The 27,522-nt window shown below is 52.8% G+C and overlaps 1 protein-coding gene across 10 annotated transcripts; it reads right to left on the bottom strand.

The window, feature by feature from the left end:
* Window positions 1-5,052: 5,052 nt before the first annotated feature.
* TRMU (tRNA 5-methylaminomethyl-2-thiouridylate methyltransferase) lies at window positions 5,053-27,133 on the bottom strand. Of its 10 annotated transcripts, XM_023221720.3 has the most exons (12): window positions 26,452-27,130; window positions 24,348-24,513; window positions 18,909-19,015; window positions 15,481-15,603; window positions 11,653-11,825; window positions 10,016-10,069; window positions 9,860-9,926; window positions 8,329-8,429; window positions 6,729-6,873; window positions 6,302-6,384; window positions 5,740-5,812; window positions 5,053-5,525 (listed from the first exon to the last, which is right to left on the bottom strand). In XM_023221720.3, the coding sequence occupies exons 1-12, from the start codon at window positions 26,531-26,533 to the stop codon at window positions 5,500-5,502; spliced, it is 1,200 nt and encodes a 399-aa protein (XP_023077488.1). In that variant the 5' UTR covers window positions 26,534-27,130; the 3' UTR covers window positions 5,053-5,499. The 10 variants fall into 10 exon arrangements, with proteins under 10 accessions (XP_023077488.1, XP_023077485.1, XP_023077489.1 ...); XM_023221717.3 differs by having other exon boundaries at window positions 5,053-5,812; XM_023221721.3 differs by having other exon boundaries at window positions 5,053-5,812; window positions 11,653-11,766.
* Between the last annotated feature and the right edge of the window lie 389 nt (window positions 27,134-27,522).

The following is a 27,522-nucleotide window of genomic DNA, read 5'->3' as shown; positions in this document are numbered from 1 at the left end:
CCGCCGGCCCCCGGGGTCCCTGGTGTTCGCCATGCGTGCGTTTGCCCTCTGCCCCGGCTGTGTGAATTTAAGACGGGGCAGTGCAGGACTAGGCAGGTGTGAGGAACCCTGCTGAGGTCACTGTGGGGAATGGTTGCCACATGGCTGTCATATGGCTGTCATTTTTCACCCGGTCATTCCCTGACCACCACCCCCTCCCAGGTGGCCTGGGAGCTGCAGGTGGGGATGGATTTGCTCTTTGCTCCTGCTCCCCGTGGGACCTGGGACCTTAAAGTCTTGCAGGTTCCTGATTTGGACAGAGGTGTGGGGCCTTCCAGGCCGTTACTTTCCTCCTGCCGGTTCTCTAGCTCTTTGAAACTCCGAGGATCTCCAGGGGCAGGGGTTCCCACCCCACCCCTGGCCCCAGAGTCTGACCAGTTACTTCCTTTTGCTTCAAATGGCCAATTGTGCAGAGGGACAAAGCCACAGCCTTCAACGGTTACCAAACTGTTTTTAGCAATTCACACCAAGGTCGGGCCCACTGCAGGCAGGCAGCTGGCACAGTGTGGCCCGAGGGGCTGTGGAACAGGCCAGAACTGTCAGACATGTTTGATTTGAGCGTTTCCTTTGTTCTTCAAATCAGGCGCCCAAATAAGTGATCAGCACAGCTGCTTCCAAATAGGAGAAACCATAAAATAGGATGAACATCAAGTAAAATGCAAAGATGTCCACACTAAGTTTTAAACTTGACCCTGATGAAAATGTGAGCACTGTTAGCAGATGCCTGTGAGAGGAAAAGCGTATCTGAAAATGGTCCAGACAGGATGAAATGAGATCCCAAAGTCCTCACACCTGAATGAATTATACATGTGCCTTACCAGGTGAGTGGTCTTTCGAAGATACAAAACTCTAGTCCCTTTAAACGTTTGCCACTGGTGTTTCCTAAGTACGAAAAGGTCTTTAAGTCTTCGAACAGTCTGCTTTCATGACTTTAACAGGATTCCACCCCCTGAGGTGTAATTTTTTGTTTTGTTCTATTTTATTTTTTCACATACTCCACAGCCAACATCATGAGGTATACTTTTTAATTTGGTCAGAACTGTTACCAAAAAACAACTGTCAGTTTTATTGAGACAGGAAAAATGTAAACTTATTTTTATTGAGATTTTATGGGAGAGATTAGACACTGGAGGTTTTTAACAGATGTGTATTTATTAATGTTCAAAACACTGGAATTACAAATGAGAAGAGTCTACAATAAATTAAGGTTTTTGAATTTGTACTTCTGCGGTGCTGGTTTTTCTCCACAAACACCCCTGCCCCTCCCCGTGCCCAAGGTGGCCGTGGAAGGGATGGTTTACGGACGTGCAGCTGAGCTATCCACGTCCCATGCTCCCTCAACCAGTGGAATGTTGTGCTGGAACTTTCTGTCCATTCCCTGGTAGGCCTGCCACAGCCTAGATGGGCAGTTTTTGTCTTTCACCAAATTTCATTAATTTTTTGCCATTATTTCTTCAATTTTCTTTTCTTGTACTGATCTTTCTCCTCTCCTTCTGTGACTCCAGTGACTCAGATGTTACTTTCCCACTGGTCCCTGAGGCTCTGTTCATCTTTCTTCGTTCTTTTCTATCTGTCCTTCAGATTTGGTTATTTCTGGTGCTCCATCTTCAAGTTCACTTATTTTTTTCCTCCGTCAGCTTAATTCTGCTACTGAACTCACCCAGTGAATTTATTTCAAATACTCTTAGTTTTAAAATTTCCATTAGGTTCCTTTTTATTTCTCTGCTGGGCATTTCGTTTTCCACTCATTCCAAGAGTGTTCACCTTTACTTCATGAAGCATGGTTGTAACTAGGGCTGCTGTGAATTCTGGGATAATCTGAACATTTGAGCATCTTGGGGCTGAAATCTCTTTTCTGTTTGCATTTTCCTGGTTCTGTGTGTGCTGAGTAACTGCAGGTTGAACCCTCACTCGTCATGTGGAACGTTAGGTTAGACTCTGGGTTGTTCACACCCTTGCTGTAAGTGTCATTTCATGTGTTTCAGCAGCAGGCAACCTGGTTAGGTTCTGACCACTGGTTCTCTTTTTCCAGGAGCAGCAGGTCCACCCCCAGGTCAGCCCTTGGCCTTGGCTTTGCTATTCTGGGTTGTTGCCTGCACTCACAGGTGGGGTGGGGCAGGGGTGTGTTTCAACACACGTGGAGAATTTGGGGGTCCCCCTTCTCCAGCTCTCTCCTTGCTGGAACTTGCCTTGCATTTTCTCCCTTATGGGGTCCTTTTCTTGTTTTCTCTGTCCAGAAAGATGGGTTTCTCCCAGTGCTCTAGCCACCTGCACTGTCTCACGCTTCCACCCAACAGAGCCCACCTTAAGGAAAAGTAGTGACAGCAAAGAGAGAAAAATGGGAACCCCAACCCTTTCTGGTACACAGTGCCCCCATTTCCCAGGCCTCTCTCGAGTTGTTGCCCTGGTGCTGGCCGCAGATTAGGGCCACCCCGGGTCAAATCTGAGACAGAAAAAACAACCCATGAACGCCCCCACGCCTGAGGTCATTTTTCAAGTTGCTTTCTCCTCAGTTCACCTGCTAATGTTTACATCTCAGAATGCTTGGTGGCTAACGTGATAGAAGATTTCTACCTCAGCCCCAAAGCCACGATTAACAGGAAAATACTAGAAGCATCTGAGAGAGAAAGCAGTCCAGGCAGCCCACAGCAGGCCTGTCAGCCAGGCCAGGATGTCCACGTGAGGACCACGAAGTGCTGCATAGAGCCTCCGCAGCAGACCGCGATGGACGAGGGCAGAACACAGAACTCTGTGATCGTGTCTGAACAGGTAACAGCACAAACACCGTCCGAGCCACGGGACGTCGACTCCCCCAGCCCAGGTAACGGGTGACTACAGCTGCCTCAATCATAGCTTCAGCCTCGCCCTGGGCTCCCCAGCCTGGAGACAAGGCTTGTTAAGATCCCCTCGGAGAGTCAGGCAGTGGTTCATGTCTATAATCCCAACACTGGCCGGCTGAGGCAGGAGTTCAAGACCAGACTGGGCAACACAGCAGGACCCCATCTCTACAATTTTTAAAAATTAGCTGCTAAAAATTAGCACAGTGGCTCATGCCTATAGTCCCAGTGCTTTGGGAGGCTGAGGCAAGATCACCTGAGGCCAGGAGTTCAAGACTAGCCTAGACAACATAGCAAGACTGTTTCTAAAACAAAATTAGCCGGGTGTGGTGGTCTATGCCTGTTGTCCCAGCTACTTGGGAGGTCAGGGCAGGAGTGCTTGGGCCCAGGTCAAGGCTGCAGTGAGCTGTGATCATACCACTGCACTCCAGACTGGGTAACAGAGCAAGACCTTGTCTCTTGAAAAGAAAACAAAAGAAACATCCCCAAGAAGGGGCTTGGGCCCAGGCAAGGTTCCGGCACAGGACAACATGGGAGCCAGGGACTAGGGAGAAGGCAGGCTCAAGGTGTTTGAAAGCGGCTCAGGGCCTCAGGGAGGAGCCTCCCAGGTGTGAGGTGAAAGGACACTGTCCTAGGACCTGTGTGTCACAGATTATCCTGGAACAACATGGGGGAGAGGAGAGCGGGGGCTTTGCTTTCTTTTGTATTATAAGCAGGGAGCAGGTATACAAGCATCCAGCTCTTGGCCCGGAGGATGTTCCCCTACCATCTTCATGGACAGGTGTGGCAAGTGGCTAAGGCCAGGCCACTGGGGGTGCCTGTGCTGGCAGGAGGGGCTACCTGCCTGTGCTCCTGGGGACCCCCAGGTCTTCAAAAGGTCATCTGAGGGGCACAGCCTCTGCAGTGTGCCAGCCTTGGGTGCTGGGGAGGGTAGGAAAGGGGCCAGAAGAGCAGCCTGGAGACTTGGCCCCCTGGCTAACAGTTTCTGCTGAATCTCTGAGGCATTGCACCAAAGCCCGCCAGAGTTGGCCAGTGGCCTTATGGGGGGCGCAGGGCAAGCAACTGTGCATGCTACAGAGAGGGGAGCACTGCCAGTCAGGAAATTGTCGCCATGGAACCTGGGGGCCCAAGGGGCAGAGGCAGGTTTGTGCCCCTGCTTCCTCCACTGGCCGACGCACAGGCCCTGAGGCTGGCAGGACGGCAGAGCCCGCTAGAGACTAGAAAGGGCAGCCTTACCCCTGCTGGCCTGGTGCCCATACCACCTTCTGCTTGGCTGCCCCTCCTCCCTCCTGCTCATGTTCCTGTGACCTGGGAGGGTTCGCCTAGGGCAGAGCAATAGGCCCCGCAGGGGCTCTCCCACCCTCAGTTCCCAGGATGGAGGCCCGGCCATAGCCATAAATCAGGGAAACCCTGAGCCCAGGGAGGCTCTGTGCCGGGCTGAGCCAGCAGAACAAAGGCGGCGCTTTAGCCCAGCCTCCGTGCCCAGCTGGGCCAAGGATCCCCAGGAGCCTGTCTGGTCCCACCAGCCAGCGTTCTGCCTGCCTGGCAGAGCTGGGGCCTGCCCCTGGCCAGGGCAGCACTGACGCCGCGCCCCCTGCCTCCCTCCCCCAGCCCAGCAAGGGCTGCCGCTCCACCTCAGGCCCCATTTCCTCACCCGGCCTGTGGGGTTCTGGCCCACTCCTCACCCTCAGGACACTCTGCTGTGTGGGGGCCTAGACTAGAAGGAAGGGTGCCCCAGGTCAGGGGACACCCACTGGGGAGATGGGAGGAGGGGTCAGGATGGACAGTGGGTCCCATGGCAGCCCCCACCCTGAGGCACCAGCAAGAACTCGGGGCATCTGGGCAAGGCCCTCAAGACGCACCACCTGGCTGCCTCTGGAACCTTCCCACCCAGAGAAGGGGAATGCACCTCTGGTCCCCGCAGGAACCTGTCTCGAGGCACCAGCAACACGCGAAGGCTGCAGCCCAGCAAGAGGAAGGGAGCCAAGGACACTGGTCAGTGTCCAGGACCAGGGACCCCAGCCCTAGATACAGGGGCAGAGGATGGAGCAGCTGGGACCTCAGGGAGAGGAGCGCAGGTTGCCGTGGCAGCGTCTGCAGTCCACCTGTCTTTCCACACCAGGGGGTCAGTGATGTGGAGCCCCCGGGCCCCAGCAGAGGCAGCGGTCAGACTCTGTGTCCTTGAAAGAAGGTTTATTCCACGCTGTCCCTGCAGCTCCCCTCGGTGTGCTCTGAGGTGGGAAACCCTGGGGGTGGTGAAGGGGAACTCGGGCCACCCCACCAGCCAGCAGATGCTCTGGCAGCCAGAGCCCAGCCTGGAGGTGAGGCTCTTCCTGGGGCTCGCCTAGGCCCCTGCAGGCTTTTCGGACCCTTAACCAGCCCAGCTTCCTCTGCTTTGGGCAGCAGTAAGCTGGGCCAGCTTACTGCTCACCAGCTACCCGGCCCTGGGCCTGCTCTCCAGGTTCCTTCTAGCAGCTCCGTCTGTCAAGGCAAGGGACGCAGGCCTGGGCCATCTTCTGGGCCAGCACTGGGGTTCTCGATGGCCACCCCGCCTCTGTGCTGGCCCCTCTGGAGTGTGTAGGCGGACGGCCCCAGCCGCACGATCTTCCCGCTGCCCAGGCACTCATCCCCCTTGTAGAACACAGCAAACTGTAGGGAAGACAGACCCTGGCATTATGGGTGCCACAGGGAGCCAGCCCAGGGCAGGCAGGGGCAGAGTGGTCCCCCCTGGGCTTTGGCCTGTGCTCGGAACGCCAGGCGGCTGAGCTGCCAGGGGAGCAGGGTTTTGCTGCTGCTGCTGAACAGGAGAGGGGCCTGGGGCACCCAGCAGCTTCACTAGGGAGGGTCTTCAGGGTCAGGGTACCTCTCCCGAGGGGGACAGTCACAGGGGCCACTCCAGGAACTGGCAGGTCTCTGAAGCCCTTGGGAATGTGGAGCTGTGACAGGAGGGAGCATGGTGGCAGCCAGAGGATGCTTCCGCTCCCCTCACCCCAGGTTCTCTCCTGCCACCTGCCCCTGGAGAGCCCTCAGGCCTGCATAAGCCAGGTGCCCATCCTCAGAGCTCCTACACACTCAGCCCACAGGGGCCCCAACCCGCTGCCTCTTTGAGCGCAGTCCTCGTGCCCCTTCCGTTTTCTGTCTTCGCTTCTATGGCCCAGGCGGCAGCTGAGCCTTTCAGGGCCCGAGCAGGAACTGGCTGGTTGGTGATATCAGAGTGGAAATCCTCTCACAGTTGGCACTGCGGGAGGAGCCCCCAGGGCAGGTCTGGTCGCACTCTGCTGTCACCAGCTGTGTGACCCGAGCACACCCTACTTCCGGGCCTCAGCCCCCTCCTCTGTAACCCAGGTGCCCTGGTAGGGTGAAGAGCAGTGCAGTCCTCCTGGAGCACAATGAGAGCTGGGCTCACCCCCCACACCCCCACTCACCTGTCCTGTGGCAAGGGCATGCACAGCCTGCACAGCTGTCACCCACACGGTGCCATCTTGATTGAGGGTCAGCACGCAGGGCACTGGGTAGAAGAGAGGGGCCCTTGGAGGGGGCACAGGCCTTGCCTGGTCGACCTCAGGCCTCGGGGCCCCAGGGAAAAAGGAGCACCAGCCTGGACTCTGGGCGCAGCAGGACACTGCAGGGCAGTGTACACTCTTGCTTCAGCCCCACACACTGGGGCCTGCCTGCATCTGCTCCCAGCACCCCGAGGCCTCGCTCAGGGCAGGCACAGAACACGGGAGTTATCTCCAAATAATCTCCACAATGAGACTTTCCTACTCCAGGGTCTCCCATGCCTGGCCCAAATCTGGCCTCAGAAAGCTCAGCTTCAAGGGGCCCATCCTCAGGAGCCCTCCCGTCAGTCACCTAGTGCCATCTGGTGGCGGAATCGGAAGTGGCACTCCATCATCTTGTCCCGGACCAGCGCTGCAGGCGGCTCCTCAGTGATCCAGTGCACGCGGCTGGTCCTCAGCAGGTCCCTGTATAGGGCTGGGTGGTCTTTCCGGGGGGCCTGTAGAGTGGGATGCGAAGGTGGGGACGCAGAGGGGCACCTTGCCCCAAGGCCGGCCTCGGTGCCGGCAGCGCTCACAGCGCTCCACCCACAGAAACTCATCTCGTCACCGGCTGGGCCTTTGAATCCCCACTTCACAGATGAGAGACTAAGAGGCAGGGGTGAGATCCGAGCCCGTGACAGTGAACGCTGCAGGTTCAAGTCTGACTCAGGCCCTCCATCTGCAACCACCTGTGGGGCACTACCACGGCCACCCTCGAGGACTGGATTTTCTATTCACAGGGCCACAGGGGCCAGCCACACCACGGGCTTTTCTCTCAAGAAGGCCACCCCAGGAATCCCACCACACCCCAAATGGCGGAGGAAGGAGGGACTGGTAGGTGCGGGCTTCCTGCAGCTGCCCTGGGACTGGCCTTGGTATGGGGGGTCCCAGCCACCCTAGGTTGGTTCTGAGGCCCCTGTTCCCCGTCACCTGGGATTGCGCCAAGCCCCGCCCCTGAAGCAGGACAAGGAGCATGAAGTTAAGGGCTTTGGGTTCTAAGCAGGCACTGAGACCTGTCTAGGGACAGGAGGCCATTGGTAACCTTTCTGGTCTTCTCGTAGCAAACTGACATCCAGACCCTCTAATTCACTCGCAGCCAGGCTTTTCACCCCACAGTCTTCCTAGCAGGAGATGTCTTGGAATCGGCGGGTTGGGCCTACTGGCCCCCGCCTGCGTCTAAGAGAAGGCGCCCCAGCATGTGTGTCAGAACATGAGCCGGCAGCCAGCGCGCTGAGAGTGGGCCTTCTCAGCTCTGCGCGCCAAGGTGGAGGCTGGGTCATTCAGGGAAGAGGCTGTGCTGACGGCCAGCAGCGTCCCTGGCCTAACCCACAGATGCAGCAGCACCCGTGCCCTTGCCTTTCCACCCAAGCTGTGACAGCCAAAAATGCCTCCAGACACTGGCAAGGTCCCCTGCAGGTGGGGTGAGCTTGCCCCTGCTGAGCGGCTCTGCTTTGAGGCCAGGGTCACAGTGGTAAGGGCCCCGCTATGGTGGAAGGCTCAGTTTGATCCTGGCTTGGCCATCTGCACCTGGCTCACGACAACTCACTGGATCCTACCACGGCGGGCACTGTCCTTGGCACTGAGGCCATGCCCTCTCCACCAGATGAGCCACCCAAGCTCCGGGTCTCGCTGCCCTCTTTTGTAAAATTGGATAAACTTTGTGTACGGGGTTCAGTGATGATTAAGAGGCCAGCACACAACAGGGCCTAATGAATTATCTTAAAACCCTCCTGCCAGCATGGCCAGTCCCAGGAGGATGCAGCGGGAAGGCAGGGGGCCAAGGACAGGAACAGAGTTAGTCACAGGCTCCATGAAGCCGCGGCTGCTGGAGGCCTTCCCAAGCCCTGGTCCGTAGGCACTGCTGGCCCTGCCAGAACCAGCCCCAGTGCCGCCTCAAAGGCTGGCCCACTCACCACAAACACATTGCCCTTGACGCCGTCCTTCTCTACCACGTACCAGGGCTCTCTCAGGCCACCGATGTTTGCTCTCTGGCCCAAGGTATACAGGAACCAACCTGCAGAAAGACAGTTTCTCCATGAGGCTGGGCAACAAGTTCCATCCCACATGTCACGCCTCTCATCGTGAAGGCAGATGCTGGGAGGGCAGCCCAGAGCAGGCCCAGCAATGGTGTAGCTCACTGGGAAGCTATGATCCTCCAGCCACCACAGCCAGCCCTGACCAAGCACCTGGGCACATCTCATCACTGTCCAGGCCTGGGCTGGACACAGGAGCCAGTGGCCACGGAGCAGGTCCTTTGTACCCTAGAAGGTGCAGGTTCCAGCTGCAGGAGCCCCTGACTCTAGGCCCAGGATGTGGCTGGGTGCCCTGTGTGACGCCAGGGGCCTTTCTTGCTGAGCCCATGACACAGCTGCGCATCTAAGAGTGTCCATCTCATATTAGCAGTAACTGCATCAGGGCTACCCCAGCCCCTCTGTGCACCCTCACGATGTCACAGAGCAGATGGCAAACTCACTGCCTCCCTCCCCTGCCGTGGTGCACACAGGCAGAGAGAACCTCATGGGATTCACCACGTGGCCTAGGCCGGCAGCTTTCTTCAGTGAACTGAACTGCAGGTGGAAACCGTGACTCATCCAACTGGCTCCTGCTGGGGCCAGGGCTGGCAGATACATGGGTAGTTCTGCCCGGCAGTTCTATCCCAAGCAAGGCTGTTACCTCAGCCTGTCTCAGGAACGCCTAGCCCCGGCTCAGCTTGCCCTCTCCTTTCCACAAGAGGTGGAAGATCTCCAAGTGCAATTTGCCGCAAGGCACCACCTACACCCGCTCCCCTGGCCAGTCCCACAGCTCAGGCCTGTGCTGCGTCAAGACTTGCCTCATCATCACGCCGGCTGACACATCCCCGCCACTGTACTAACCCAACAATGGCTGTACTCTGTCCCCACAGCAGGACTGCACACTGGTAACTAACTCAGAGTCTGTCCCCTGACACCAGGCACAGCATAAGCTCATGCAGGCCTCAGCGCAGTAGGGGTCTGCACATGAGCCAGCAGCACCCCAGCCAGCGCAGGACGCCTGATCCCATCACTGCATGTGGTCCTTAATCATTCAGATCATGCCGTGACATCCACCTTCCTCCCTGACTCAGAGTGGAGTTTTGTGTAGTTTAACATTTTCCTTACACAGTAAGGAAATCATTCTTTTTACAGGGATTTGATACGTAACTCAGAGTATAGTCCTTCCAAGTCAGAGGTGCGCTTTTCATGAACTCCAGCATTTCAGCTGAGGCCACATCTTGAAATGCAAGCCCTCATCAAGGCAACTGTTCCACCCTAGGCCATGCCTGCCTACCCTCGGCCACCCCACAGAGCCTTCTACCATTCACCAGCCAAGTGAAAGGGACGACGGGCACCCTGGTCTAGTCTCCCAGAGCTGAAACCCCACAGCTCCAGGCATTTCAGTTGACAAGTGGCAGAGTCTGCACCTCACCTTTATGTGTTCCCAGAACCTTATTGTCTTCTATGGAAATAAAGTGACCAGGTCGAGGCTGCAAATACTGGAAAACAAACATTTCATTATCGATGGAGATCCAGGCCCAGGGCAGACACGCAGCCCCATCGCTTTGTGTCAAAGACCCGCACTGACCTGAAGAAGGAAATGTTCAAAATTCCTCTTCCCGATGAAACACATGCCCATGCTCTGAAATGAGAAGACGGCAGCCGTGAGAGGACCAGAAGTGGGGGTGGCCCACACTGTACCCAGACATCCTGAGCAGGCCCCGGGGCTTCCCGGCCTCACCCCACACCTTGCTTCCAGGGTAGGGGCCCAGCTGCCCACCAGCACCCTTGGCCGCCAGTCACAGCCGGCGCATACAAGGCCAGGACCTTAGAGGCCGCCTCCCTGTCTCAGCCTGCAGGGTCTGACCCTGCACAGCAGAACCTCACACCAGCTGCCCCGGGGAAGAAAGAAGGACCTGGGGAGAGACAGGGACCAGAGGAGGGGCAGGAAGCAGAAAAGCCAGGCCTGAAGCTAAGGCCTTTGGGTAGGGCTCTGGGGAGTCAGAGGAGAGGTGCCTTCCTCAAGTACATCTGCCCCAGCTGGGGAGCCTGGGCGGCGTGCACGCTCCACCGTGGCCCCAGCAGGGGCTGCATCGTTTACTCTCGGTTTGTGTCTCTCAAGACCGCCCCTCCATCCCTGTAGCTCCCACCACAGAGCAACGCTGGAAACAGAAGACTAGAGAGGAGGACGGGGGTGGGTGTGCTCTTCAGGGAAGATGGCTCTGATGAAAGGTATGGCCGTTCCATCACCAGGAAGAGATAAGAAGCAGCGACAGCTCCCACCGCACCACCCCTGAAGAGGTGAGGCTCATCCCACAGCGCCCTCGCCCTCCATCTCCAAGTTCCTCCCGCGGACTTCATCATAGTTCCGCCAACGCTCTCTTTTTGAGACAAGTTTCGCTATGTTGCCCAGGCTGTCCTCACGCTCCTGGGTGCACTCGATCCTACCGAGGAGCTGGGGCCACACGCAGGCACCCCCATGCCATCTTCCTAGCTTCTCCTCGCCTCAAGGCCTTTGCACTGCCATTCCCTCATCTGGACTCTCCCAGCCCTCTCTGGGACACCGGATCCTCTCATCCTTCAGGTCTCAGGTTCCATGTAACTTCTTTTGAGGCCATTTTTGGCATCTCCATTCCCTACTCTCAGACCCCACTGGTGCTTCCCGCCCAGGGTCCTACACCTCCCTCCGTAGACACTGTCTGTGTCCCCCACTCGCGGGTGAGCTCCATGGAGGCAAAGATGGAACTCTGTGCACGTCACCATATCCTCGAGGCCCAACAGCACAGCGCCTGGCACAGACGGCACCGAACGAGTCTGTGCCGGGCGAGTGGATGACAGGGCACATCGGCGTGCAGACGGTGGCAAAGCACCTGCCCCTCCAGGGGTCTCGGTGCTGCGTCACACTGCCTGGCACTCACCTGGCAGGCAGGCCGGCCATCCCAAGAGCACCCCACCAGCTGCGAAGGCTGCAGGGAAAGCTGCCTATCACAAGGGTCAGAGGAGAGGAAAAAAGCAAGGAGTCTCCTGTAGGCTGCTCCCGGATGTCAGCAGAGCCCTGTACCGTGCGCCTGAGCAAACTCCTCCATCTATTGCTCCAAGGTCGGCCTTTGATGTTAGGTCCTGGAGAAGGGGAAGTGGTGCTGGACCCACAGGCCCAGCTGCTCCGCGGCCGTGCGGTCGGGAAAGGGAAACAGGCACTAATCAAAGGAAACGGCTCACTCGTACCTCTTTCTTCTGAAGCACATGATTAAGTCTGTTCTCAGCAGCGATTTTCTTTACAAACTGTTTTGTTAATCCCCCCAGAGGGAAGATGGTTCTCCTCAGAGCATCCTGGGAAACCTGGCTGAGAAAGAAGGTCTGGTCTTTAAAGCTGTCAGCTGCCTGGAGGAGTTTTACCGCTGCCAAGAATAAAGAACAAAAGACGTAGCAGGAATAAAAATAATGATACTTCACTTTCAACAATGTCCTTCTGTTCCCTTAGACAGACTATCCCTAGCCTGTCAGAAGCAGACAACAACATTCAACAGCAACTACCAGGGAGAAGACCGCCACTGGGGTTAATGTAAGAAAAATTTGTACCTCCAAAAAAAACAAGGATTTTATATGACAAAGAAATTATTCCAGCTCATACTTCAGATTATAATATTTTCAAAGATGAAACATCACATGAAAAAATGTTCTGAAGTGGTAAGAAAAAAAAAAACACCTAAAATAAATTCAGCCACATCTTGGAAAATGGAGTAAGCTAGCCGCTTGCAGAAAATTCCACCGACAGTGTCAGCTGTGGTTTCTTCCAACAACCACAGGATGTGTTCGTGCCACGGTGGTTTCAAGAACTCTACACTTTCCAGGTTCACTGCTGGGCGGCCAGCACCAGCAGCGTTCTACCTGTGAACGCATTAGCTTTCTTGGTAAAAACATTTTTTGCTTAGAGTCTCCGCTGACATCTGTCAGGTGCCCCTGCAGTTCCTCCGACACTCCCTACGTGATTGTAAGAACCATTTCTGCCTTTAAGGCAACAGAGCAGAGGTGTGAGTAAACCTGGCTTAGAACTGTCCAGTTCTCCACTTTCAAGTTCAATGATCAATGGCAAAAAACTAAGACAAATGTCAGTTTTCTGGCTTCTTTCAATCTTTCTCATAAACTTCTCCTTTCAAGTTACACTCAGAGCACGCTACATGCCATAACGGTCAGACAGCACACGTACCCTTCCTGGCTTGGCAGAGCCACGCGTACAGCACACACACTGTGTAGCTAGGGTTTTCCATGTGCTGATCCCACGTTAGCCATGAGAGGGAGAATTCTCCTCACGTTACAGAGGGGAAACTGGAACCGGCCCAGTTCATTGTACATGACTCGCCCAAAGTGATGCAGGTGGAGGCGGCGGGAATGGAGGCTACCCAGCCTCCCAAGTCCCACTCCCTTACTTGGCAGGTACAAACAGCAGAACTGAGCGACAAGTGAGACTAAGGTCAGCCAACCAGTCGCCACGGAAGCAGGCCACTTTCCAGAGTCCACTTTTTCTTTCTTGAGATGGAGTCTCACTCTGTCGCCCAGGCTGGAGTGCAGTGGTGCATCTTGCTCACCACAATCTCCGCCTCCTGGGTTCAAGTGATTCTCCTGTCTCAGCCTCCAGAGTAGCTGGGACTACAGGCACGTGCCACCACGCCCGGCTCATTATTTTTTGGTATTTGTAGTAGAGACGCGGTTTCACCATGTTGGCCAGGCTGGTCGAACTCCTGACCTCGTGATCTGCGCCTGCCTTGGCTTCCCAAAGTGCTGGGATTACACGCATGAGCCACCGCAACTGGCCTCAGAGTCCACTTTCAATCCCAAACGAACTGCAGTCAAACACTGCATGTGTGTAAAAGCCTCAGAAAACTAGGAGCCATTTGCATTTTCTTCTAGTTCTGAGTCATTTTAAAACAAACTAAAAATCTATGATTTTCCAAAAAGCAAGCTGGTGACCCTAACTGAACTACTGTAGGGGAAAAGCACAGAAAGGAATGAACAACATTTGGAGGAGGCTGCCTGTGCTCGAGCCTCACTGACAAGCCGGCTCGCGTGCTGGCTCTGCCAGGCCGGTGGCAGCACACTGTGCGGGGGAAAATCGGTCTAGTCACAGGCCGGGCCTAGAAGCGCCAGGCTCAGGTGCTGACCAACGCTGAGCCCAAGCCCAAGCCCTCCACTGCCCCTGCAGGTGCCCTCCCCAGAGACCCAGGCCAAGCCAGGGCAACTGAAGAAGAATGAAACAGAAACCTTGAGTGTGCCTACCAAACCAAGTGAAGGCCAAGACATCGTGGCATCATCAGAACTCCCACACGCCAAACGCACTCAACAAAACGCATCCGTCAGTACTATCAGACATTTCCTAGGGCACGTGGTCTATAATAAAGGTCGAAGGCTCTGCAAGGCACACAGCGTTCTAGGAGGTAAGCAGGCACAACTATTCAACATGGAAATTAACCCTCCATCTCCTCAGGTCCCATAAATGCACAGTTACTTGGTGAATTCCACCCTGGAGTTCCCAAGTGGCAGGACTCTGCATTCAAACCCATGTCTTCCTGAAACGGGGGGCTGTCTTAGGGGAGTGGGCTGCTATTCTCTGGGCTCAAGTTAGTACAGTTACCTGATCACCCTCTGGCATGAGGAAGGAAGGAGAGGAGGGAACAGAGGGTGGCAGACGACTGTTGGCACACTCAGGGCTCCCTTGACCAAGCACAGCCCTGCCCCATCGCTGCAGCCTTCAGGATAGGCTCAGCAACGCTGCGGAAAGAACTCAGCTGGGGCCTGACCCAGCAGAAACAGCAGGGGCTCGGGAGTGAGCAGAAGTGCACTGCAATCCAGCTCTGCCGCCTGAGGTACCTAGGTCAGGTGGCTTCATCCAGGCCTCAGTTTCCTCATCTGTGAAACGGGACGAGAGCACACACCTCATGGACTGCTAAGAGGGGCGACGTGAAATGTGTGAGGCCAGGCTTGGTGGCTCACACCCGTAATCCCAACACTTTGAGAGGCCAAGGTGGGAGGATCGCTTAAACCCAGGAGTTCAAGACCAGCCTGGACAACATAGCGAGACCTCGTCTCTACAAAAAAATGAAAAAGTTAGCCAAGCGTGGTGGGGTACACCTCTGGTCCCAGGTACTTGGTGGGAATGAGGTGGGAGGATCACTTGAGCCCAGGAGGTGGAGGCTGCAGTGAGCCAAGATTGGGCCACTGTCCTCCAGCCTTGTTGACAGAGACCTTATCTCAAAAAAAATAAAAATTTAAAAAAGAAATGTGTGCATGTAAAGCCTTGCCCCAGCCCTAGCCCCAGATACCCCTGTTCCCCAGATGGCAGGAAAAGGCTCCCTCCCACATCTGAATTTCTGGACAGAGGAGCAATGCTGCCCTACAGGAGTCCTACCCTGATGGACGCTCCCTGCAGAAACACGGCTCTGAGCTCCACTTGGTTTTTCACTCAACAATGCAAGGAATTCCTCTTTTCTACATACACATGCACATCAGGACAAGCCAGCAGCTTCCCAGCTCACCGTCTGCTACTGACTTTTTTCTAGAAAGGTGAAACCTGGCTCCCTAACACACATATGGCTACAAAGCCTGACTGCTGAGTCTATGTGATCCACAGCAGATCCCGTGCTCACAGCACATTAAAAGTCTGTCTGAACCGCATGCCCTTGAGAACTTATTGCTAAGTACAGGGCCTTGGCTAGACTGACAGCACCCCAATTATCACTGTCAAATATTTACCCAAATATTTTTGGAACATTCAAATCACCAACGCACAGTGTCTATAGCTGGGTTATCAGTATCTGATGTCATTTTCCACCAGCCCTCGCCACAGCCAGCAGGGACATCTCTTACTACCCAATCACAGGCCCTGAGGGGAAGTGCTCTCTTGGTAACCGCACCTTTTCAAATGTGAATCCCATACAAGCTACTCTGGAGCACAGAGGGAAGGGTGGCCGTGATCCTCAGGCACAACTCACTGTCATTCCTCAAAAGATTTCACTCTATTCACAAGAATTCAGCTCTGATCTGGGCACTTTAACTTACCGTTTCTAACTTCAAACCGATTTCGGAAAAGCCCTTCTGGCCTCTTAATGTGCTTCTGCTGAAAGACTTCTTCATCTTCCAGTGAAGTTCTTGCATAGTGGCCTGTGGCAATGGCATCTGCCCCTGTGAGGTTTTTGGAACACAAGGATCGGGTTTTAGACTCAAACTTGCAGGCCTTGATCAGCATAAACCAAGGCACAAAAGAAGAGGACAGACTCCAAGTCTTTAGGCTGACGGGCTGCGCAATCCGCCTTGCCCCCAAACATGGAGATCCCAGGGAACAGAGGCACACATCCAATTCCAGCAAACAAGCAGCCTTGGACTCTGAAGCTGACACAATCTTGCTACTTAAAAGTGTTACTGCACTTTTAAGAGCCTTTCCAAAGTTAACTTCTAGCTTAAGGAAACAGTCTGAAATGCATAGAAAGATTTAAATACAAAATATTCGTTTCAGGGTTTATTATAATACTAAGGGAGGCCAGGCGCAGTGGCTCATGCCTGTAATCCTAGCACTCTGGGAGGCCAAGGCGGGCAGATGATTGCTTGTGCTCAGGAATTCAAGACCAGCCTGGGCAACATGGTGAAATCCCATCTTTACAAAAAATACAAAAATTAGCCGGGCGTGGTGGCACACACCTGTATTCCCAGCCTCTTGGGAGGCTGAGGTGGGAGGATTGCTTCAACCTGGGAGGTCGAGGCTACAGGAAGCCGAGATTGCACCACAACTCTAGTCTGGGCAACACAGCAAGATGCTGTTTCAGAAAATAAATAAAATAAAATAAAATAAATAAATAAATAAGCACCAAAATGGACCAAAATGTTCACCACTGGGAGAATGTGAAGTGAGTGACAACGCACTGCCATAACAACGGGGGTCCTTACAGAGAATGTTTACTAACACAGGAAAATGCCTGGCACTGTTCAGCAGGGTGAGGATGTAACACCGTGATTCCACTGTTTTTACTGTACAGAAACAATTGAAGAAAAATCTCAGGTCTAGTCCTTTGATTCTGAGAGTGAAACTGTAGGTGTCATTTCTCCTCTTTTAAATTTTCTGTAATAAATATGTACTATTTTCATCACAGTGAAGAGCCATACGCACACTGTTTCTTCGTTTCATATTACACAAAGCCAAAGAGCCTAACAAGGTGCATACAAGTCCAGAACCTTTTCATTGTGTAAAAATTTCAGATATTCGGGCCAGGTACGGCGGCTCATGCCTGTCATCCCAGCACTTTTAAGAGGCCGATGTGGGTGGATCACTTGAGGTCAGGAGTTTGAGACCAGCCTGGCCAATATGGTGAAACCCCATCTCTACAAAAAAAGTACAAAAATCAGCTAGACATGTTGGTGGGCACCTGTAATCCCAGTTACTTGGGATGCTGAGGCAGGAGAATTGCTTGAACTCAGCAGGTGGAGGTTGCAGTGAGCTGAGATCGCACCACCACACTCCAGCCTGGGTGACAGAGTGAGACTCCATCTCAAAAAAAGAAAAAATTACAGATACTTAGTTTGGGAGAGACTTTTATGAAAGGTGCAGCAAAATGGATTCCATCCTTAACCAACCACACTAGCTCATTGTAAACAGAAGACACAGCAAGAATTAACTGCTGCATATTAACTATCTGAAAAAGGCACTTCAGAAACACATGATCTCATCTTGACTGAGTTTCTCATAGAGAAAACAATCCACTTTAAATCTGTGTCCTTAAAGAACAGCACTTATACTAGAAAAAGTGCAGGATGCCCCTGAGAAGTGTGGTGAGTTCAGAAGTCCGGGTGTCATGTCCCACCACCCTGTGCTGCATGGTTCAGGCCTTTCATCCAGGTGTGGAAATACTCCCTGCAGCAGTTGCTTCCACAGCATGCCTGACAGCCAGTCACCTAGGGGCTCCCTAAAAAGCTTTTGTGGGCCGGGCGCGGTGGCTCAAGCTTGTAATCCCAGCACTTTGGGAGGCCAAGACGGGCGGATCACGAGGTCAGGAGATCGAGACCATCCTGGCTAACACGGTGAAACCCTGTCTCTACTAAAAAAAATACAAAAAACTAGCCGGGCGAGGTGGCGGGCGCCTGTAGTCCCAGCTACTCGGGAGGCTGAGGCAGGAGAATGGCATAAACCCGGGAGGCGGAGCTTGCAGTGAGCTGAGATCCGGTCACTGCACTCCAGCCTGGGCGACAGAGCAAGACTCTGTCTCAAAAAAAAAAGCTTTTGTGACAGAGAGCTCAGTGCTTCCATTCCTGAACAGGTGCCTGCGCCTCCACCCCAGGGAACTCTTTCTCCTGCCAGTCCTAACTCTGTCCTCTGGTCACACAAAGAATGTCATCCTAACTCACACACTGACCACTGCCACTACGACCCAAAGTGATCTCAACAGTTCAGGGAGGACATATTTCCGGATACCCTGAAAATAAAAATCAATTCACATTCTATCAGTCTGTCACTCTTTTCCTGAATAACTGATACGGTCTAACCAGGACAGACCACAGTGGACGCGTCACCCCTTCCCAGACATTCTCTGATCATCAGGGTGAGCTTAGTCTGTGCTGACTTTGACAAAAGACATCACACTACTGGCTGAGTCAGCCTGGGGGCACCCAAATCCCCCAGATTTTCTGCACATTCAATGGCAACCAAGCTAGGTCTTTCCAATCTTGTACTAGGAGAATTAGCGAACCTAGTTAGCAAACTGCATTTACCTCTATTGGGTTTCATGTTTTTGGTGTTAGCCCAGTGTTGAAATTTAAGATTTTTTTTTTCGACGTTTTTGTTTTTGTAGGCATTTGTTTATTCCTAACTCCACAAACTTTCATCATCATCAACTCAGCTTTAGGTTGCTCATATACCGAGTCTGCAAGCCTCATCTACATCATTGCTAAAAGCGCCGACACTACTGGGCCCCTGGCTTACAATGGTATCTCGTAGCCACACACAGCAGGGTGAGCTGCAGTGGGACACAGCAAACCAAGAATCCCGAGCCAGAACGTCAGAAACTCGTTATGGTGACTCCAATGGCAGGGGACAGGAAAAAGAACCTAAAATTCATAAAGCATAGCCACAGACATCAAGAGGTGGCCTACGCAAGCAATTCAGTATCAGGAGGTTCCGCAAGAAGAAACTGGCTAGGCACAGGGGCTCACGCCTGGAATTTCAGCACTTTGGGAGGCCAAGTCAGGAGGATTGCTTGAGGCCAGGAATCTGAGAACAGCCTGGGCAATACAGTTGCGACACCATCTCCACAAAAAATTAGCCACCATAGTGGCATGCCTGTGATGCAAGCTACTCAGGAGCCTGGGGTGGGAGAATCTCTTGAGCCCAGGAGGTCGAGGCTGCAGTGAGTCATGATCGCACCACTATAATCCAGCCTGGGTGACAGAGTGAGACCCTGTCTCTAAAAAAAAGAAAGAAGTTTTAAACCCAAATTACTTACCAAGATTATCCACAGCGTAATGAAAAAAGCAACTGAATTTGATGTGCTTGTTGCAAACTATGTCAGGATTGGGAGTCCTTCCTTTTTCATACTCATTCAAAAAATCACTAGAATAAAAGAAAATGACTTCAGTTCCAAGTGTGAAACATTCCTCCAAAAAAAAAAAAAAAAAAGTTCACTACATTGCTTAATGTACAATTTCTCCTTGTCATACCAAAACTATAATTTTCTGCAAAACAGGAGAGCTTCAGTATAAAGCCACTGTCTTCGAACATTTGTTTATAACCTGCTGCACGGGCCACCTGACAAAGTGTTACTCTCTGCTGGCTCAGGAGCCGCCGTCTCCATGCAGGCTCACAGCGCCTGTGGGGTCAGGAGTGGGGACTGCCCCTGCCTCTGGGACTCCTCCAACACAGCAGGGCTTAGGTGAGGAAGAGAAGATGCCTGAGTGACAGCAGAAATGAAATCCTCCAGACTTTCGCTGCAGGGCTGTGGTGCTATGTGATGCATTGGCTTTCATCTACAGTTCCTGGCTTGCAACTCCCTTAGCCTGTCATTGTTTTGTTGCCATGCTAGGTGTGGTGGGCCTCAGGGACGGGCCTCAGGGATGGGCCTCTGACCTCACCCGTTAGTCCTTTGCTGTCATGCTGGGTGTGGTGGGCCTCAGGGACGGGCCTCACCAACAGGCCTCTGACCTCCTGCCCTCCTTTCACTGCATCTTTCTTTTCTTTCTTTCTTTTTTTTTTTTTTTTTTTGAGACGGAGTCTTGCTCTGTCATTCAGGCTGAAGTGCAGTGGTGTGATCTCAGCTTACTGCAACCTTCGCCTCCCAGGTTCAAGCGATTCTCCCACGTCAGCCTCCAGAGTAGCTGTGATTACAGGCGTGCAGCATGCAGGCGTGCAGCACCATGCCTGGCTAATAATTTTTGTATTTTTAGTAGAGACGAGGTCTCACCATGTTGGACAGTCTGGTCTCCAACTCCTGGCCTCAAGTGATCTGCCCTCCTCAGCCTCCCAAAATGCTGGAATTAGAGGCGTGAGCCACCGCGCCCGGCCCACTGCATCCTTTTCTTTTTTTGTAGAGATGAGGTCTTGCCATGGTGCCCAGGCTGATACTGAACTCCAGGCCTCAGGCAATTCTCCTGCCCCAGCCTCCTAAAGTGCTAGAATTACAGGCGCCTACCTTTCTCACTGTGGGTCTTAAGACCCTCCCCAGAGACAGTCCCACTCTGTATCCCGGGAGAAGGAATGGCGATGCCATGAAGCCTCCATAAAGACCCAAGAGTGCTGGGTTCAGAGAGCTTCTGCACAGCGGCTTGTGGAGGCTCCTGGAGGGTGGACACCCTTTCCCCATACCTCACCCGGCCTGACTCTTCATCTGTATCCTTTGCAACATCCTTTATAATAAACTAGTAAATGTGTTTTTCTGAGTTCTGCGAACCACTCCAGCAAATTATTAATAATCGAACCCAAAGAGGAAGTTATGCGAATCCCAACGGGAAGCCAGTGGGTCGTAAGTTCTAGAGGCCCACACTTTCCACTGCTGTAGAGGGGGAGTCCATCTTGGGGACTGAACCCCCAACCTTTGGCATCCAGCACTATCTCCAGGTACATGGTATCAGAACTGAATGAGAGGACACCCAGCTGTGTCCACGGCTTGGTGTATGGAGACAACCCCCCACACCTTTGTCACAGAAGCCTTCTTCTGTGAGGATGGCTGCCATGGTGAGAGCAGAGGAGAAACCCAGTCAGAGGTTTCCCCACACCAGGGCTCCATGAGCCATTCTGCAGTCTCAGCCTGGGATGCTGCGCCACTGGGCAAATACACCAAAAATACTTTCCTCGCGTGACAAACACACTTCTGAGAATGAGCAACCTCTTGGGTGCTTAAAGTGGATCAGGCCATCCTAATTCAGTGAATTTCTGCTCTAACAGACTGACTGAACGTGGGAAAAAGATGCCATGATACCAGCAAGACTTACATAGTCTTCGAGGATTCACTTCAAGAGGGTTATGACGCCTATTTTGGGAGTTTAAAAATGGGTGTATTTTTGGTATAACTGATTTTTTTCATTTAACCTAAAACTGTCTATTGATCAACAAGGGTTAAAAAGAAAACCAAGGTTGATCAAGAGGGTTGCGTTATGCAGACAGATCATGGATCTGCACAGGGTCAGAGGTTCCTTGGATATTTTCCACTTCAGCAGGTACCAAACTATTTTCCTACTTCTCGCCCCCCCTGGAAGTTCATAAAAGCTCATGTTGTTCCACGTTTGCAACAACACTTGATATTATTACACTCTTTCCATTTTGCTTTAATTATTAGAAAGTTGTCAGGAAGCTCATTAAACAATAAACTACTTAAGGCGCAATCTGTGTCTCTCTATGTCCTAGACCCAACAAGCTTTCTACGTAACAGTCATCAATAAATATTGAAGAGATCGAACATTTAAATCAGTTTCTGAAAAGATATACTGTTAACCCTTTCCTAAACAGCGGACAGGAAGGTGTGTCATTTGGCATTAGCAAAAACAATGGAGTAGCCTGGCCTCTTCTCTCACTGGAAAGAAGAGAAGCCTTTCCTGCACTTCGGGAGGGAGACAGCAATTTAAAAGACTCAGCAGCTAAAACACATCTGCACTCTGATCCATGAAGGCCAGTGGGTCTTGAATGAAAGAATGCGAAAGAAATTTCTGATCTAGAGAGCCCCACTAGAGGAGTGAGTGTTCGGCAGGAAGACAGTGCCTCCACGGGCAGCCAGTACTGGGCGAGGACACAGGGCAGGCTGGCTGGAGCCTGGGGCGAGCTCGGGGGCAGCCCCAGAGATGGGAAAAGAAAAGAATCGCCTCCTCCTTTCAGTCTCGATCAAGCAGCGCCAGAAGGCGGCAGCAAGTACTGGCCTGGAAAGCTGGGTTTTAATCCCAGCACTGCTCCTAATTTGCCACAGTATTCAAGTCACTCTTCCTATCTGGCCTCAGCTGAGCTAAACTTCAAAAACCACATCCACTCGTACACTTTGAAAAAGTGGTGCTAGCAGGTGAAGTGTAAGCTCACTTGGATTCCCTGTTGTCACCTCAAACTCTACAGTACTCATGAGGAATCCCCTAAACCGGCTTTCCCCAGCCACCCAGCCTCGATCTTGAAACTACTGCTGACTCCTCTCCTCTCTGGTCTCCCACACACATCAGTCCCCACCACCTGACAACGCCCCACCACCAGCACAGCTGAAGTACTTATTAAAGCAGATTCCAGGGCCACACTCAGACCTCGGTCCAGGTCTGTGTTTAACCAGCACCTCAGATCTACTGCCCGGTGGACTTGTCCTCTGGGTCCAACAAGCCAGCCCTCACCTTCCACTCCCACAATCCCTCCCCATGAAGTCCAAATCTGCAGCAATAGCACTTCCAGAGACTCTCTGCCTTTGGTCTTCTCCCATATTTATCCTATATTTGGCTGCCACACTCTTTTTTTTTCTTATGTCCCCGAGAAAACTGCAGAAGTTTTTAATGCATTTATCATGCATTCTACAGATAACTTCCCCCAGGAAAATTCAGCCATCAGTTTTGTCCATGTTGTTAACATACACGGCACCCATATGTTATAGCATAGAGTCACAGAGGGTTCATGTTCAAGCTCTTCCGTTGATTCTTTAGGTGACCATCGTCAATTTACTGAATCTAAATTTCTTTTTATTGTTATTTGAATAGCTTTGGGGGAACAGGTAGAGTTTGGTTGCATGGATAAGTTCTTTAGTGGTGATTTCTGAGATTGTGGTGCATCCGTCACCCAAGCAGTGGACACTGTACCCAGTGTGTAGTCCTTTATCCCTCACCCCAGAGTCCATTATATCATGTTTATGCCTTTGCGTCCTCACAGCTTAGCTCCCCAGACTCATCTTTTTAATAACGAAAATAAAAATAGCAGGCTGGCGTGGTGGCTCACGCCTGTAATCCCAGCACTTTGGGAGGCTGAGACGAGTGGATCTTCTGAGGTCAGGAGTTTGAGACTAACCTGGCCAACATGGGGAAACCCTGTCTCTACTAAAAATACAAAAATTGTCTGGGCGTGGTGGTGCACGCGTATAATCCCAGCTACTTGGGAGGCTGAGGCATGAGAATCGCTTGAACCTGGGAGGCAGAGGTTGCAGTGAGCCAAGATCGCACCACTGCACTCTAGCCTGGGTGACAGAGCAAAACTCCATCTCAAAAAAAAAAAAAAGAAAGAAAAGAAAAACAGCTATGTTTATTGACTGCTTACTAATATACCAGGCATACATACCATAACCTAATCTCAATTCTTACATAACCCTGTGAGGCATCAGTGTTATCCTCATTTTAAAGGTGAGAAAATTGAGGCTTAGAAAAGTCAAGAATCTCTTCTGGGTCTTTGTTAGCAGGAAAGAAAAAGAACTTTTTTCAATTAAAAAAACAAAGTCAAGTAAATTGCCCAGGGTCATATAATAAGCTACAGTCAGGGCTCAACCTAAGGCTTTTCTGCCCCTAAAGGCCACTGAGGCAGGGGCAGCCTGTCCTGCGCACATGGCCTGCTATGTCAGACGCCTTCAACAACTGCCCGACATTCGTCGCAGTCAGGGCTCACCAGAGGACAAGTCCTCTACTCCTTCCACCGCAGGAACAAAAGTCCAGCCAAACTTTACAACGGTCCTGAAATACACAATCAGCATTTCTTCTCCTCTTCATGCTGCTCTCACTACCCCATTTGGAGTGCCTTCTCTACTCCTTTGTTTCCAACCCCTCCACTGCCATGAAGCCTTCTTGATTACTCCACTCTGCAAATTTCTCCCTCCTCAGGGTTCAGTGATTGACAGCATCACCGGTACTTCCTGCGTGCCACGCATCACTATCACCTCTTGTGAAGATAATGTCCTCCCAACTAGACCGCAAACTCCTCCAGAACCAGGTCACAGTGCAGACATCTTAATGTTCCTAGATGTGGCACACACCTAGCACACAGCACTTAATTATTGGGATTGTATTAGGTTTTATAAAAGTTTTTGTTTGTTTTTTGTTTTCAGAGGCACAGGCCATGTATCACCTAACTCTTTCTCAGAACCCCCCCTTAATCGCTGACCCACATAGCACACAGGCATTGGTGCTCACCTTCCAGGGGAGCCCTCAGCCTTAGCTCCCCTACCCTACCCTAACTGGCCAACAGAAACAGCTCAAGGCCCAAGAAAGCATTAAAGAGACTTCAGGCAAGTGGCAAAATGACAGGAGTGAGAGAGCTGGGTGTGCTGTGGGGTCCAGGCCTCGCCGCTAACACAGAGCCCCCAGGGTGGCTGAGGGCTGCAGTCTTCAGCACCACCGTGGAGGGAGAGCGCTGGGCTGCACAGGCGTCTGGCTGGCTGACTACCGCGATCCTTCCATTGCAAGCATCCACAGTGTGAGGAAGCCTTCTTTGTGCTGTGACCTGCACTCACCTGAACACGTCGTTCCAATACTCCTTTATGTAGGACACTTGATGGAAAGGGATGTCTAAGATCTGGCAAACTCTGTAAGCATCTTCACAGTCTTTGTCGGCAGTACACACCCCGTGTTCATCCAGTGAGTCCCAGTTCTTCATGAACACCCCTGTCACCTGGTAACCTGGGGGTGGGAAGGTCAATTAAAGCGAATACATCAACCTTCGGTAAAACAGCAGTGATTTCTGAGCTCTGAGAAGCTCCCCCTACGCTGTGCTCCTGTGCCTCTGAGCCTGGCCTGCCTGGCAGTCTCTGCTTTGCCATGTGGCTTCAGGGATCCGGTTTCCATCTTGGTGCTTGCGTCCCCAAGATGAGCGAGGTGGTATTTTCTCATCTTTGTGTCCCCATCGATGTATCACCACAATGCCTAGCAGGAGGGGCTTAGCCAGTGTGTGTGGAATACACGAAGGAATAGTCAAAACTCAACAGAATTTTTCAAAGCACCATTCGGTTATCAGAAAAGGAAACTCTTTTCAAAAGTTATTTCTAGTTACCATCTAAGACTTAGATTCTAAGTCATCAGATATAAAGATAATTAAAATTTTTCATATTTTGTAAGAGCTGCACCACCTAGTTTATGACCTATTTTCTACCTTTTCAATTGTAACAAAATATTCACCCAAATATTGGAAAGGCTAACTTTAGCCTTACACCACCTTAGCAAACTACGCAGGTGCCGACCCTGTATGAGAAAGCTGGTTCTCTTCGGCAGGCTGAATGTAATGAAAGGGCAAATGACTGCTGAAAGAGGCTTTATATAGTACCCAAAACAACAGAAATTTGATGACAAAGCTTTGCCAAAACTGCAGCATCACACGCAAAAGACCACCCCCATCCCAGATCAACCAGACCAATGTTGTCTACCTAACAGTCCAAAGCCCCTGGTATAGCATCTTCCATAATCAGGGCTAAACGTGCTCCAGGCTCCTCTCCTTCCATCTCCATCTGGCCAGAACCAACCAACACTTGCAGGCCTCTGTGATTCTGCTTGCACTGCTGACTCTGCCGGGAGGGCCGCCTCCACCTCCAAGTCTCTGCTTAGCGACGTCCTATTCTTCTTTCACTTAGCTGAACACCTCCACCTCTAGGATGCTTTCCTCCACTCTCCCTTCCTCACAACTAGTTGTGCTTGTGGTCTGCCTACCCTTCTCTTTGGCACTTACTGTAAACCTACGATAATAACCATGGTTATTAACAACATAAACTAATAGCCACTTCTGTTTTCGGAGTACCTCGTATGTGCTGGGCACGTACTCATCAATACGTATTACGTCATCTAATCCCTCCAGTCACCCGGTGAGGCGGGTGTTAGCCGAATTGTACAGGGGACGGCTTAATTCACTTGCCCAAGGTCAGGAACCAGAGATGGCGCAAAGCAGAGCTCCACAAACGTCACTAAGTGAATGAGGCCTCCCGCGGGGAGCCACACAGGTGAAGTTAAACAAGCGCTCATTTCAGCGCTGGGCCCGAGGAATCCTAAGCACCCGTGGGGCTCCGTTTAGATGCTGGAAGAAATGGAAATACTTCTGGAGAAAACTTTGTCCTCCAGCGAGTGGAGAACACAGGAGACACTGAACAAGCAGACCCGCCGCGCGGCAGTTGTCCGTCTGCTGACTGGGCAGGGCAAAGACCTCCCCCCCGGCGGCCACAGCGTGTGCAGAGGTCAGGCCTCCGGCCCGGCGATCCCAGCTCCCCTAACCAGTCTCCCCGGCCTCACAGGTCAATGTAGACGCCGCAGACCCGTGAGAAGCCCTCCCCTCCCCTCCCCTGCTCTGCCCACTCCACCCCGGCCCGCCGGCTTCTCACTGGGGGTGGGCGCGGGTGGAGAGGGGCGCTGAACTGCTCCCAGGTAGTCGGAGCTGCAATCGCGCACACCTCCGACTACACAGGTGGAGGGCGAGGGGCCTCGGAACCGAAGTCAGAGGACGGGGTGTCCTCCTGCTGACCCGCGCGCAACCAGGGGCCCAGAGAGGGAGGCGACCTGCCCAACGCCACGAGGGACGGGGACAGGTTTTCGCGGACACATTCCCTCGGGGGCGGGCGGGGGTCTCGGCCGCCTCACCTCTTCGCCTCAGCAGCAGCGCGGCCACGGCGCTGTCCACGCCGCCGGACAGGGCACACACGACGTGCCGCACCGCCTGCATCCGTCAGCCACGCAACTTCACTTGCCACTACCGCCGCTTCCGCGCCTTGCCGGAAGTCCCGCCCCGGTCGTAGGGTCCGCGCTAGTGGCCCGGCCGGAAGCCGCGGCCACGCGCTCGCGTTCCGTCCGGCCCTCCCCTGCCCGGCGGCGGTGTTTCCCGAGCACCGGCCTGCGCTCGCCACTGATGCTCCACCGACCCGCGGGGTGCGGAGACTCTGTCGGTCCGCGAGGGGCTGACTTTTCTTGGAGCCGCCGCCTTGCACCCCCCACCCGCGCCCCGTCCTCACTGCTCTTCTTCTGCGCTGTAAACCAAAAATAAAATTCTAAGTCCCGCAGCCAGCCGTTGGAGCCCTCCTCTCGGCCAGGGGCGTCCTAAAGGGAACCTGAACCGCGAGTTCGGGCTCTGATGGGAAAAGCCGGGTGGGACCCGCCTCAGTAGACCCTCCTCCCTTTGGAATTCGGACCAGCATTAACGTCAAAACAGACTTAAGACTGTCAGGCCGGGCGCGGTGGCTCAAGCCTGTAATCCCAGCACTTTGGGAGGCCGAGACGGGCGGATCATGAGGTCAGGAGATCGAGACCATCCTGGCTAACAAGGTGAAACCCCGTCTCTACTAAAAAATACAAAAAACTAGCCGGGCGAGGTGGCGGGCGCCTGTAGTCCCAGCGACTCCGGAGGCTGAGGCAGGAGAATGGCGTAAAACCCGGGAGGCGGAGCTTGCAGTGAGCTGAGATCTGGCCACTGCACTCCAGCCCAGGAGACACAGCAAGACTCCGTCTCAAAAAAAATAAAAATAAAAATAAAAATAAAAATAAAAAATAAATAAATAAAAAAAAAATAAAAGACTGTCTAGGCGGACTCTCCGTAGCAATAGGATACCGACATGACAGATGGCAGGCACTGAAAGATACCGAAGTATGGTGTGATCTCGGCTCACTGCAAACTCCACCTCCAAGATTCAAGCGATTCTCCTGCCTCAGCCTCCCTAG

Source organism: Piliocolobus tephrosceles, chromosome 19 (genome assembly GCF_002776525.5).
Source record: "Piliocolobus tephrosceles isolate RC106 chromosome 19, ASM277652v3, whole genome shotgun sequence".
NCBI lineage: Eukaryota > Metazoa > Chordata > Mammalia > Primates > Cercopithecidae > Piliocolobus > Piliocolobus tephrosceles.
Note: the sequence above shows the minus strand (reverse complement) of the source record. Positions and strands in the feature narration are given on the sequence as shown.

Bases quoted from the DNA above. Each gene is read 5' to 3' on its own strand.
- TRMU (XM_023221717.3), bottom strand. From the start codon at position 26,533: ATGCAGGCGGTGCGGCACGTCGTGTGTGCCCTGTCCGGCGGCGTGGAC. The intron at 11,826-15,480 runs GTAAGTTAAAGT...TATTCTTGGCAG, and splicing joins TCGGTTTGAAGTTAGAAACG to CGGTAAAACTCCTCCAGGCA. The intron at 5,813-6,301 runs GTGAGTGGGGGT...CTCCTGTCACAG, and splicing joins ATGCCCTTGCCACAGGACAG to CTCCACATTCCCAAGGGCTT.